This window comes from Centruroides vittatus, unplaced genomic scaffold (assembly GCF_030686945.1).
Source record: "Centruroides vittatus isolate TY-2023 unplaced genomic scaffold, ASM3068694v2 contig_545, whole genome shotgun sequence".
NCBI classification, from domain to species: domain Eukaryota; kingdom Metazoa; phylum Arthropoda; class Arachnida; order Scorpiones; family Buthidae; genus Centruroides; species Centruroides vittatus.
In genome coordinates this window covers 430,985-446,295 of record NW_027122321.1, presented here as the reverse complement: position 1 = coordinate 446,295, position 15,311 = coordinate 430,985, and the positions used below count along the sequence as shown (strand labels likewise).

The 15,311-nt window shown below is 25.1% G+C and overlaps 1 protein-coding gene across 2 annotated transcripts in view; it reads right to left on the bottom strand.

The window, feature by feature from the left end:
- Ptp69D (Protein tyrosine phosphatase 69D) overlaps positions 1–15,311 on the bottom strand; it is a 442,542-nt gene that overhangs the window by 308,147 nt on the left and 119,084 nt on the right. For both annotated transcript variants that reach the window (XM_067274239.1, XM_067274240.1), the window contains exon 3: positions 13,675–13,792. In XM_067274239.1, coding sequence (XP_067130340.1) covers positions 13,675–13,792 — 118 coding nt within the window. The remainder of the gene's footprint in view (positions 1–13,674; positions 13,793–15,311) is intronic.

The window sequence follows — 15,311 nt, the reverse complement described above, 5'->3', positions numbered from 1 at the left end:
TTGCTGAAAATGATGAAACAAGGAGAACATTTCAGTGATGGATACTCGTAAATAATCTTCTACATTACCTAACACTTCCTACTCATCAATCATGTTCATCTCTATGAGACATGTGATATTGAAAAAATAAAAATAAAATATGACAAACTATCTTCAGTATGGAAATTGTTTCACAAAAATATATCAATTATTATAAACTCTATATAATATAGGTGTAACATTAAAAGAAGGAGGGGAAAAATTCAACAGTTTTCTAGTAATTTTTCTATTATTTTTCCCATAAATTAATTGAATAAAATTTAAATTTAATGTATTGTTATTAATTAATAATTAGTAAATATTTTCTTGATTTGTTTCTAATATTTTCTTATGTAAAAATTAAGTTTTAATACATACATTATCCTGTAATAGTGAGTAATTTATTATAAAATCTGATAAGAATTGAATAAATCTGTACTTTAAAATTGCTATAATTCTTTAAATATTAAAAAAATATATTTTAAACAAATCTGATTTTTATACACAAAATATGATAATTTTTATTTATTCTTTAGATATTATTCCCATAGAATACATAACATGTAATATATTAATTAAAATAAAATATTTAAACTTTTATATAAGGTATTACTAATGATTACAAATTTTTTAATGTTAAAAATTAAATTTTCAATGACATTTTCTAGTAGTTGGAACATCTGACTATAAAATTAAAATTTGGCAGTGTCCTGATAACGTTTGATTCCATAGTGGACCATTATTAAGCGTTCAACATAAACCTTTGAAATCATTAATTCCCTCATACATATTCTCCCTACACCTCTATACTTTAACAAGTGATATCTAACATTACTGTCAATCAAAATGAATTAATTTTATAGTAATTAATTTCAAATTTATTATAATTTTATAAATATTCTCAACACCATATATCATTCTAAATGTTTTATTAGATATTTATATATTTTAAAGTTAAAATAAATCAGAACAGGCAAACTGGCTTAAGAACCTGAAGATAAATAATGATGATGATGATATTCATCTCACAATAAAATATCCATAATTCTTATATGTTTTTAAAAAATATTAGATCTATTATATAGGATATATTATTATATAAATAAATTTTTAATCTAAAATAATCTCAAAAAATAGTAAAGGAATTCCTTTTCTCAGATATCCTGAGAAAAATTGGAGATTCAACTTACACAAGAGTAATTTAAAAACATTAGTAGATTGAAAACTTTCTTAGATTACTACTGATAACATAATTGCACTTGCTATTTTTCTTCCAAATGTATATCGAACACATAGAATATTTAGTGAATACATTGTTTTAAAGTATGGAATCCAAGAAAGAACTTTCAAAATTCCATCACTTCACACACACACTCACACACACACAAGCCAAAAAAGAGGAGAAAAATTCAATCAGATTCGCCTGACTACTCGGAAGTAGGAGGGATAGTAAAGAAAGAAAGTGCAAACCAATGAAGTGAAACCACCTAGTTTCTAATAAACAGATTTCACCATTGCACAAATTGAAGAATTTCTTCCATTTTCTATACCAGCTCATTTAATTGACGTGTTTCTTTTTTTAAATATTTTTTTCGTTTTTATGAAGCAAAAAATCATTAGAGTAGTGAATTATACAGAATTTAGGGGGGGAATGTAGATAATAATTCGATTTTTCACTATTATTTTCCGAAAAATTTCAACTAATCTATAATTTAATATTTTTAATGTAATTTCATTTATTGTACAGTAATTATTTTTATTAAATATATGTATATATATATTTAACTCTTTCTGCCCTATGGACACTAAGAATGATTTTTTTTTTTTTCGTATTAATCGTAGATTCTGCCAGGCCTACATTGAAGGGTACAAGATGCTGAGGATTGCATTGGTGGAGTAAGGCAGTCTGTCGAGGGGGTGCATCACAGGTGGAACTTTCTATGGGAAACGTGTCTCTATAATGTGGCCAACCCGTTGGTAAGGAACGGGACCCATGGAAAATTTCGGATTCGATCTCAGATCCCCAGAACAACAGACTGACGCCTTAATCGCTTCGGCCATCGGACCATTTATTAAATATCTTTTTAATAATTTGAAATGTTTTGTAATATGATATTAATATAAAATGCTCGCTTTTTCTAAAATTATGTCAAAAAGTATGCTGTCTCGTTCGTTTGTTAATCTGCCTTCCTACTAAAGCACTCTAGTGCTTTATATTAATAAAATTTATTATAATTTTACGTATGGAGCAATATAAAAGTAAGTAAACTATGTTCTGTGAGAATAGTTCAGCAATTTATGCAAGAAAATTAACAATTTTTGAGCATTTCGAAGTGTTATAATTTGTATACCGAACAAAAATGTTCTATTTTAAGCTATTTTCATAAGGTTTGTAAGTGATAAAGTAGTTAAATACGGCAGAAATTTAGATTTTACAGTAATATTTAAGCCACCCTGTACATTATTATCACTTGATAAGAATAGAAATAAGTTGAAAAAATAAACATTACAATGGCTAACTGACTTTTGGAACATATAAAAAGTATTTAGAATTTTAACTCTATCCTTTTCTGCTAAAAAATATTAACTGATTTAATTTTTTATATCCTGAAAGTTGGATTAATTTCAATAAAAATCCGTTAAGTCGTTTTAAATGGCCTATTATAATAATAAAAAATGATAACTGCTTAATTTATTTACGTTTCGGCAATTTTGAACAGTTTAAATAAAATCTTCTTCTTATAAATATTTATTTAATAATATTTTTTTAATAAAAATTAAATGCTATAAATAAAAAGTCGCCACTAGACAGAAATTATAATTTTTATTCCCTTTTTTATATATAAATTTTTAAAATTTTTATTCAGAAAGCATTCAATTTCTTTTTTATAAATATCGAATTCATTTATTTATACCTAACGTGTTGTCTCCACTCTTTTAATGTAAATATTTCGTAGATATGAGGTTAATGGACTTCCTTTATGATCATTTTGAAATTTTTCTAAACATATATTTAAAAAATCTCGTTTATAAATCATAAAATGATATTTTTTCTCCATTTGATCAGACTTTGCCATTAGTATAATTCCATTAAAAATAACAAATCAGTAAATAAATAATCAGATAAATTGTTTTAAATATATTTAAAGAGTGGCTCAATGTGATTGAATTTATGTTTGATCATGATTAATCGTATGAATAGAGAGAAAATCATATAATTAACATATTGAGGATTCTATATTCAATCTTCACTCTCATAAATACAATTACAGTATGCTGAAGACTGTGAACTCATTCTTCAATCTCCTGAAAGCAATTATATTGAGGATAGTATATTCTAGTTCCACCCTTCCAAATTCGAATATACTGTGCTGTATTGAAGATTGTAAATTCATCGCCATTTTCCTAAAGCTCAATTATACTTGAAGATTGTACTGTACAATCAATCTTCATTCTACTACAGGAAATTACATTGAAAATCGTAATCTCAATTTTCACTCTCTTAAACGCAATTATAATGAATATTATAATTCATTTTCATTCTCTTAAATGTCAAATGCATTGATTACAATCTCAATTTTCACTCTCCAAAATGCAATTATATTGAAGATTACAAACTCAATCCTCAGTACATCAGTGATTATAAATCTGATAACTGCATTTACATATTTGATCACATCCAGATTCGAATATAAGCCTAAATTTGCATATTTGATTATATGCAGACCGAATTTTACATAGTTAATTACAAGCAAATTAAAATATAAGAGGGGAATTCATATGCTTAATTAACATAGAATCGAATATAAAGTCGTGTTTACATGTTTTGATCATATGCAGATCTGAATATGAGGATTAATTTTACACGTTTTATCATAAACAAGTCAATTAAAGTATCCATAATAAATAAGGAATATATAATTTACAATGCTGAATAAGATCCTGAATTCAATTATAATTAAAATTTTTCTTAAATGAATCGATAAAAAAAAGCCAAATTTTTTAAAGGGATGCAAATTATATTACGGATTATTTAATGTTAAAAATTAATTAAGTTTAAAATAAATTTTCATATCATAATTAAAATTAATTGGAGAAAATATTACAATAGTCAACCCTTATTTATTTCATTCATAAATTTTACAAAAATTAATTTTTCTATCTCATATTTCTACTCGAACTTTTGCGTTTTTTTTTTCAAATGTAAAGTTTGCAATTTAAATTAATTAAATTTTGAATGTATTTTTCACAAAAAAAATAATAGTTTGTTGAATTATTATGTAAAATTTTCAGGAGGAAAGAAGGAAACAAAACAATTGTATTCTTTCATTCATACTAATTACATCCTAATAAGAACTTTTGCTGACACTAATTCCTGTCCCAGATTGTCAAAGTACGAAAAGAGATTTACATCCCTTAAGGACGACAAATGACATTCCTTACTTTTACTATTTCACTTTTATCTATAGCGACTAATTGCATACTTGACAAACAAAATTATAGCCCACGATAAAACACACTAATATATAACTTAATAATTAACATTTTAGGATAAGAAATTTGTACATTTTTAAGTTCCTAAATAGACTTTAACTTAATTTTTTTTAAATAAAATTATTTTGGGATCACTTAGGTTCTGATACTACACAGATGGCGGCTTTTAGGTTTGCAAGCTGTGAACAATATGTGACCTTGTTTGAAGTTCCTTACCACGTTGGCGGCTCTTAACACATACAAAATATTATGCTATGTGACAGCTAAGAAGATTTAGATAATGCAGATGGCTTTGAAAATGTTTAAAATTACATAAATGACCCGCTTTGACCTTGAAAAATGTACGAAACGAAATTAAATTGATTAATTTTAATTCTAATTCATATCCTGTCATACCTCTATTCTGAACTTAACGAATAAATTTTAAGTTTGGTATATATATATATTCTTTGTATTCGTTGCAATCTGAAGATCACATAGTAAAGCATTGCAAACTCAGGATAATCTATGCTGAAACCACAGAATAAGATATCAGAAATTGACCATTCTCTGTACAGAAAACCACAAAGAAAATCACCATAAGCTGAAGGACCTCTGTACTGAAGATTTTATTGTACGATCTTCAGCATAAAGAATCTTACTCTGTGTTCAGAAATTTAATCCATGTACAGAGTAAGAATCTCTAGTGTCAGCCAAGTTCTTGTTAGAATGGAATTAGAGTAGGAATCATTCATTTGTATTCGTTTCACGTTGAAGATCAAAGATTACTTAACGCATCATAAACTGCGAATAACCATAAAATGGCAAAAAGAATTGAATAAAAAATTATTTTAGTTTCCTAAAGAACAATTTAGTATTTTAAATTACAACACAGTTCCAAAGTTACGCACATTTTCAGCACAAAACAGAAACTACACAACTTTAAATTTGTTATTGTAAATCACGTAATAAAATAACAGAAACTTTTAATTAATTATAATAATTTTAAGGAAATAAAATTAATTATAAAATTAATTATCCTTTAAAGTTAATTATCATTTTCATCCAATAATGAAATAATTGAATTTTAGCACTTATTTTAACTGTTTTTGTTATGATGAATATATTTAGTAGAAGATTATGATTAAAAAGTTAAACATAAATCTAAGATAATAAGAATATTACGGCGCTAATTAACTGTTTAATACGTCAGCAGATGAATTTCTAAGAAAGGAGAATCTGTAATATAACAATAGATTGCAATTTACTTCGATAATTATAAGGTAAACTAAAATCTTAATTTCGAAAACTGATTAAATTTCATACAGAGGAATTTTACAACTAAGTACAAAATTTCAATTTTTCTCTATAAATTACTTCAGTGTAATTACTTCCCTTTTTTGATAAATTGAACTTTTTTCTATTGGATTTTAATGGAAAGCAACTGATAATTCTTAATGTTTTTTAGATTTAATTTTTTTCTTTCACCGATAACAAAACTGTGAATATAAATTTATGACATTAAATACTTTAGATATAAAGAAAATATTTTAATTATTTGAGAGGTTACAAACTAATAAGATATTCTAATTCATGGTGTAAGTTACTTTTAATTCTAATTTATATCCTGTCACACCTCTATTCTGAACTTAACGAATAAATTTTAAGTTTGGTATATATTCTTTGTGTTCGTTGCAATCTGAAGATCACAAAGTAAAGCATTACAAACTCAGGATAATCTATGCTGAACCACAGAATAAGATATCAGAAATTGGCCATTCTCTGTACAGAAAACCACAAAGAAAATCACCATAAGCTGAGGGACCTCTGTACTGAAGATTTTATTCTACAATCATGTTTCCGAATTTAGAGTTGGGATAAGTCTTAAACCAGAGATTATTGTTCACCATTCTTCACAAAGCTATACTTAATGAACATTTTACAAATATTTTCTATTAATTATACTTTATTTTAAGTACATTATTAACTTGTTTGCTTTTCGATGAATCCTTTTAAACAATAGTTACTATATTATATACGAAAAGCAAACAAGTTAATGCATTATTAACTTGTTTGCTTTTCGATGAATCCTTTTAAACAATAGTTACTATCAATTATCATTCATTTTCCCCAGAAAATCCCCTTCTGAAAGTCGGAATCGTCTTAAATTCGATGCAATTCGACAATAATAATATTAAATTAAATGGCAGAAAATCTAATATAGAGTTTAATTCTAAAGTATAGCTTAACATTCATTTTTAAATGAACACATTGTAGGCTGTTATACATAAATTTTTTAAGGAAGATAAGGGAATAAAACCATAATAATTAATCAAATTTTCATTAAGAGAAACAGTCTAGAAGATTGTTAAAACGTCTTTTTTCTTTATACAACTATCATCAGTCATGCACACATAAGAAGAAATTCGACATCAATTCTTTCGTTTTTCTAGTCAAAGTTCAAGTAGAAATTCTATTACCAGAAACTAATTCGTCATTCTCCAGAATAACTTTCTAAAAAAACCTGAATTGTGGGTAGAATATGCCATTGCACAGCTGTTAGTTTGAATGAACGGAGTTTATAGTACTTTTCCTCCTTTACCTATTGAAATTTTATACTGTTTTTTTGCGAGTAGATTTTTTAAATAATAATAAAAAATATATATATGTATATATTCAACTAACCAACCATGAAAAATATTTTTTAACCTTAAAAAAATACACATTTTATACACACATTTTTTTTATATGTTGCTTGATGTTATGCTTCAGAGAATTTTAATCTATTCTTACAAGAAAATTGTTTAAAGCAGAAATTTTGTTTCCACCATACTGATTTAAGTAATTAATTTAGCAGTAAATTTTTTTAAATTATAATACTTTTATTTTTTACATGTGCAAAATTCTTCAAAGTTAAAAATAATAATAATAATAATAAAAGCTATAAAATACATAAATATTACGAAAGATATGTATAATTTGTAAGTTATATCTATAATTAACTACTATATATTTCTATTATCCCTCTATAAAATTCTAATATACTTACTGTTGACATACCAATTATTCTCTTATAGAATTTTATTAAAAATATAAAGTTCTTATATAATAATAATTAAATAATATAATTTTATTCTTAATATTCTCCTATAAAACTTCACACATATTATTAATATTACTAGAAAGCAGATAGACAGCTATACCATCTGTATAGCTCTATGCCTATTATTCTCCTACAGAAGCTCTACATACTTATTATTAGGATATTTATACTAGATATTTTATACAACTTTTATGCACTTTATTATTATCTCTACATATTTATATACCTATTATTACTATTCCTACATACTTATTACTCCTAATAAACTTTTTTTTTACATTAAAATACATTTTTAATTTTCTTATTAAAAAATTTATATATATTCTATAAAATTTTTAAATATTTACAACGTAAAAAGAAGATATAAAAGACAAATAATAATTCAAAAAATTTATTCATAGAATAGACTCAAGAGAAACCAAAATGTGCTACCATCTTCTGGCGAAAATATGAGTTAAAAATATTTGACGTAATCAATAAAATAGAATAAAATCAAGAAAAATATTTGCATTTAAGAAGCAAAAGTGACTTATTTATTTATTTATTTATTTGAAACACGCCATTGCTTAACTGAAATCGAATTTGCATGATATATTATTTGACAGGTAAAGTGGATATTCTACTTTTGTTAAGTTTGGTTTATATCCAACAACGTTTTAACTTCTCTTCGTAGTTTAATTTTTGCTTTTACATCACTTTTCTTATCTTATTTGTACTGCTACTAAAATGGTCTATCTTATTCTTTTCACAACGCATATTGCCTGTTGTCAAACACTCTTCCTTTCCTTCAAATGGTTTCAAAATACAGGTTTTTCATGCACTTAAATGTACTTATTTTTGTTGGAAAAACCACTACTTTCTTCTTCCTTTCTTCTTTTTTATTTTTTTTTTATTTTTCCTATTCTGCATTCATGCAAAAGCTACATAAAGCTAGACATACGTGTAATTATTATTTTGTATTTTAAATTTTATATATTTATTTATTCACTTTTACTTTCGAATATTTTGTATTTCAAATTACAATTTCATTTTTCGAAGATTTTGGGTTATTATTATTTTTTTAAGTTTATTTATTCTTAATTTTTTTAGAAAATGATGAACAATTCTAAAATAACTTATCCTTTTTCATATTTTTCTTTAAAGCAATACATTGTTTCCCAATAATTTACCTGTAGTTATATAACACATTGTTCTTTTTTCTAAAGCATTTCATAACTTTTAAAGAACAATTTCCTTTTGTTGTTTAAAAATTACGATATTTCCCTTTATATAAATTACAGATTCAGTAAGTTCTGTTCAATTTTATTTAATATAGAAATTTTTAATTAAATTCGAAAAAGTAGTATTAAATTTCTAACGTTATTTCACAGAATATACAAGAAAAAAATTAATTAAAACATAAAAAATACAAGAAAATTATAGTAAATATATATATATATATATTTAATAATAAAATCTGATTGATACATTTACAGGTAGAATACATTTTGATGCTGATATCAAATCACTCATCATTCATGTATACACGTGTACATATTTTATTGAAGAAGAAAACATATTTAGAAATAAAATTCAGACGTAGAGAAGCATTGCAACAATTTTCGATATAAAGGAAAAATATATATATTTTTGTATGTGTACGTGTGGATGCGTGGGTGTATGTGGGGGTGTATAATACAAAGAGAATACATGTGCGATGTGTTTTGAATGAACGAAACAGTTACTATTCCTAGCGAACATAAGTTTTACTTACTACAAAATATAAGCCGGTAGTTGGGCAATAAATTTAAACTGAAAGAATATAAACATGCGATTGATGGTACGATAAAGCATTTCCTTGTTATTCAGCACGTATTGTAAAAGTATGGAGCTTTACGCGTCCGGTTTCTGTCATTGGCTTCCTTTCTTTAAGAACTATGGCCATCTAGTCAATGTAAACGAGTCGAGGTGAGGACGTAACGTCTTCATTTAACATTCAACATTGCCCTTTGGTACATAAGGAGGTTACTAACCAGATCGAATCCCTAGACAAAGGAGATTAAACAAGACATTCAATGACATTATTGAATGCCAACAATCTCCTAAACTAAACATTCTATTCTTATGAGAATTAAAAGATTATAGAAGAAAAGATTATACCGCTTTAAATGCAAAATTTTAGAAGTTTAAAGTTTGTTATACATCTAGAGAGAAAAGCCAAATTAACATATAAAATCAATAAGATATTTACAAACTCTCCCCTTCATTCGAAGGGGGGTTTATAAATTTAACGTTTGAAAACGATTTAATGATATGTATTAAGCGTATTACACAAAATATAAACGGTATTTTTTATAAAATAAATCATTATTTTTATTAAATGAAACGAAAATTTTATTTAAAAAAATATAAATTTATGAAGATAAGAGCCGAGAAAGCTTCACAAAACGATTTCGTTTCTCTCCTCCTTCCTCTTCTACTTTAAAAATTTCATAAAAGGATATCAAAAGCTAATATCTTTTAGTCAAAGAACATCTCTCGTAGCTTTATTTACTTGAAAAGATATAAATAAAATTTTGTGAATGATGTTTTCATTCTATATACGTTTGCTTAAAGCATTTGGACATTTTCCAGATGTTGACTATTATCATTTAAGTTGTCACCACCATTGATAGATTAACATGTTAGAAAAAAAAATAATAAATATATAAATAATTTTCTCTGTTTTATTATAAAATACTCCTGATTATTTAAAAGATTCTATTAAAACTTATAAATAGTAAAAGGGAGTCACAATTAAGCTTTTAAAAGAAAAAAAAAGGGGTATGTCAGTTTGAGTAGTTTAACAAGTTAACTGGAAAGAATAATATATTCAAGAGGGACAAAGAGATCAATATCAGTGACAATATTGCTACATCTTTAACTAAATTCAAATTTATTCCATGATAAATAACTAAAAGTTACTTACTCGAGTAGAACTTTCGTAATTCTTTAAATGGAAAAGGTGAAATTTTTCATTCTAGTTTAATTCTTTATACTTAATTATTTAATGTTGATTAATAAAAAGCTTTGTTTTTATATGATTTATTTCAAATTTAATATTAAATTATTGAATTTTTATTATTAAATAGCATTTTAAACCATAAAATAGAATGATAAATGCATAGGGATGGAGATACATCTTTGTTGAATTTAAGTTTCAAGCATTAATTTACGAGTTACGTTGATTAAATGTATCAATTAATACGCTTAGTTCAATTCATAATCGATATAAAATTCAAGAATTTAAATTTAAATTATGCAAAATTTATCTTGAATTAATTCTAAATTTTATCTTCAAACAAATGTAGAATTATTGAATTTTTCTCCCGTTAAAAATCCTTTAATCAAATCGCATTTAAGAAGATTTAAGTTTCAATTTACAATGTATTTTTCTCGTTAAGATAAAAAAAATCATAAAATAAAGACTATTTCTTTAAAAAAAAATGTAAATTTTTAAACAAAAAGTAAAGAGAATAGGATGAAATGACGATGCATTTAGGTAAAGCAACGTACAAAATCCTTCATAATATTCCATCTTGGAGTGGTTTGGCAGCACTTGTGGGTTTAGAAACAGGATGCGTGTTGTGGACAGCCAGCCATTCATTCAATGATTTATGTCTATCGTTGAGTACGTAACCCCTAACACATCTCTACCATTTTACTAGTGGAAACTCCATTCGTTTTGAAATCGGAGAGACGAAGATGGTGATTCCAGAGGGTTCAAAACAGCGTTTGCTTGGCACACGTCCAATATCCTCCTCATACTCGCACACACAAACTACGATTAATCCGTCATGTAAGTATCCTAGTACGTTCAGGTTCAGTTACTTTACTCTGATATCATATATAGTGTACCCAAAATCAAGAATGCCTTTATTAGGTTGGGGAGAAGAGACGACATAGAAGATGACATGTTTGAATTTCCCATCAGCTGCCCTATTTCCTATCATGGTTTTTTTTTTCTTTCTAACCTTCTACTCATAAAATTTTATCATTCATCGTCTTAAAATAAATTTATTTCCGAAAATTTCGAACTTTTTTCTACCATTAAATCTTATTTTTCGTGCTTCTTCACTCTTTTATAGGCAAGTAGAATGACTTGAATCTTCTCGATATAGTAACGTTTTTAATCGAATATTCAGTAAAATGTGTTAAAAATACTTTATAAACTATTCTCTGTGCTGTAAATAACTACATAATACAGTTATAACTATTGTATTCTTACACAGTAATCCTCAATGCTGGAATTCGTTAACTGAATTGCGCTCTCGTTGATACTATTTAAATCGATGTTATCCTAAAGTTGCATTTTGTTCTGACGTGGCTCCTTATCTTTTCCAAAACCTAATTTCAAAACTAACTCTTTAGCTTTTGTTTTGTTTCGCTAACTTTAGTGAAATTAGCTCCTGTTTTTTGTTTTTTTTTCTATGCATATATGTCTCTTCCAATCGATTTCCATAGAGTTAGACCGACAAATCGCTTTTCATTTTCAAGTGAAACGGTTTAATGTAAAATGAAATGTAGTGAAAAAAATAAAGTAAAATTAAGTTCTCTGATGAGAAAAATTCGAAATTTTATAAATCTACTTTATAAAATCCTACTTAAATTTACTCTCAAGCTTATGTCCAACATAATTGCATTAAAGTACTTTAACGTGCGAGAGTGAATTAAAGAAGGGGATTATTTATACCCATTTAATAACTTTTTTAACAATTTTAATTTAAAATAAACATAATAAATTAATAAAAATGGTAATTTTTTTTAAATCTGTGTTACCTTATATTCTCTTGAATTAAGCAAAATAATGATTAACTTTCTTAAAGAAATAAGAAGTTTGTATACATTATTCCCTTGTTTTTTTGAAGAATTAATCACTATATTAATTAATTTACGAAATATTATAAAATAATTAATTTATTAAACTTACTTTTTACTTAAATTAACTCATATTATTTCTTAAATTTACCAATATAATAAGTAGCTCCTTAAAGAAGTAAGCGAACTTATACATGCAAACCCTTTGTTTTTTTCGGTAATTAATCATTAAACTTCTTTCAAAATATAACGTAATTAATAAAAAAGCACTTATTTTTTATTTAAATTACCATATATTAGCTCCTAAATTAAGAAATTTAGCGATTAATTGCTGAAATAACAGGAGGATATATATGAAAAACTGTATAATTAGAATGAATTCCTGATGTAAATATAAATGTTTATACATTGTTTCGTACGATTTTATGATCGAAGATGAACAAAACTTGTTTATCCACATGTCATTTAAAGTTTTGAATGTAGTAATTTCGAAATATAGTAGCGCATTTTATAGTTTTATATCTTTTCTCCGTGTACATAAAGACGTCAAACGATTAAAACTATATTCGACTATAATACTTAATTAACCAATAAATAAGCAAATTCTGCTTAAATCTAGCAAACAATTAATAATTTAGAAGTTAATTCATTTGAAAGCCAAATCAAAATTGATTATTAGGAACAATTAACATGATGATAAATGCAAAACAATTTTGAATCTCCATTCGCATTGTTTAATGAAAAATGAGTAAATAAATCAGTAAATTTTTGTTTAAAAAACCTATTTAATCGAGTAAATTTATATATAATTTTTAAAAAATACAATACTGATTAAGAAGTCTCATCAAATTAAGAAAGAAAAGATCGATTATCGATCCGAATCGATCCAATTAAATCAGATCGAAATCGATCTGTTAAATTAATTAAAAGTATTACTAAATCCTAAAACCTAATTAACTAATTAATTTATATTAAATTAATTCATCAAATTAAGCGTAAAGTTAATTAAATTGTCAGTTTAACGAATGAAATTTTCGACGTGATACGTATACTAAACATATCTAAAAAAACAATCACATAAAAATCTCATTGGAAAATAATAAAACATAAATTTCATCTTGTGTTTTATAACTTATAAATATTCTGCATGGATTTTACGTAAGTTTATGCAAGTTTTTGTAATAGTAAAGTTGAGTTTCTGTGAAAAAAATGCCGTCGAGTGAAGATAAAAGAAGTGTATTTACCTCTTGGCAGTACTGGCCTTGTTCCATTTGTGGCACATTCTAATCCTTTGGAAGCACAAAGCAATAAGAAGATGGCAAACAACACTCGATAGTGTTTCATAGCTGATTCAAAGAGGACCTGAAAGAAAATTTTTTTTTATTATAGAATTACTCATTGTCAAATATATTTTAACAATAGAACCTTAGAAATATTCTGACTATTTGCTTCATTTTCAACATTAAAAACACACTCTAAACATATTTTTCCAGTAAACGTTCTTTTTAAATACGTTTAAATTGCTTATACAATATATTAAATTGATTTTTTAAACTTAAAAATAATTTCTTTATCTGTAAACAATAATTATTTAGTTGTAGAGTATAACATTTTGTAGGATTTTTATAAGTTAAATAATGTAAATGTTACATCAAATTTTTAATTAATTCCAATTAAAATTCAATCCTTAAATTAATAAAAGAGATTAAAAATAATAATAAATGAAGTTTGTAATAAGTAAAATATCCTTAATACCTAAACCAATAAAATCCTTAACCAAAAGCAATTTAATCCTTAAATTAATGAGAAAGATTAATATAATATATAAATAAAAGTTAGAATTTGTTAAAGGTTAAAGTATATATTTCCAGAAGCGAAAAATTTTATAGAAATTTATTAAAAAAATAAGAAAAAAGAAGGAAAAACAAAGGAAGTAATGCATCATGGAGTCAATTTGATCGACATTTTCCTTATAAAGGGGAGGCCACATCAAAATACAATATTCTAGATGGGCAATACCCACTGATTGATAACAAAGTGAACTGTTATGAGTTCACTACTCAATTTACTTCCCGAGAATAAAGGAGAAAAAAGGAACATGATAAAATGATTAATAGGATTAATAATGTGAGTAGGAAAAGTTTCGTCAATAATAATAATATGGTAACTGTCATTTGGATAAGGTGAAGGAAGGAATTAGCTTTCTCTTCTACTCTCTGTTTTAAAATCGAAGTAAAATTTACATATAGAAGGATTAAGAAATAACGTAATTCAAACAACTCCAAGAATTTACGTTAGTTAGAAATTGTTTAAATTAAATGTAACTTTGTAGAATAAATATTTGAAATTAAAACAATTATCAGTGATAAATTAATAAAAGGAAGATTCTAAAGTTTAATTGTAAAATATTTTCAAGTCAGTGGAAAAAAAATATATATATATATATGTTCATTTTTCAGGATTAAAATTTTCTATACACAATTTGAAAAATGTGGTTTTCCAGTTTAAAAATTACAATATTAAGATTAAAGAATAGAATTTTTATTACTAAACACTGCAATGTTGAATATTAAAAAATACAAATTTAAGTGCTAAAAATTACAGTTTGTAGAATGAAAAAAAGGTATAATTTTTGAGATATAAAAATACAATATTTCCAATTTTCAGAATTGAAATAAGACGAAAATACAATTTTTAAATTAAAAATTGCAATATTTGGCAAGAAAATTCGGAATTAAATATTACCTTATTTAAAATTTTAAATTATAAAAATTATAATTTTAACAAGAAAAAAAATACAAATTTAAGTTTTTAATTTAAATAAAAATAAGATTAAAAAACGCAAAAATTTTAAAGGAATTTTTTTTTTTTGGGGTGATGG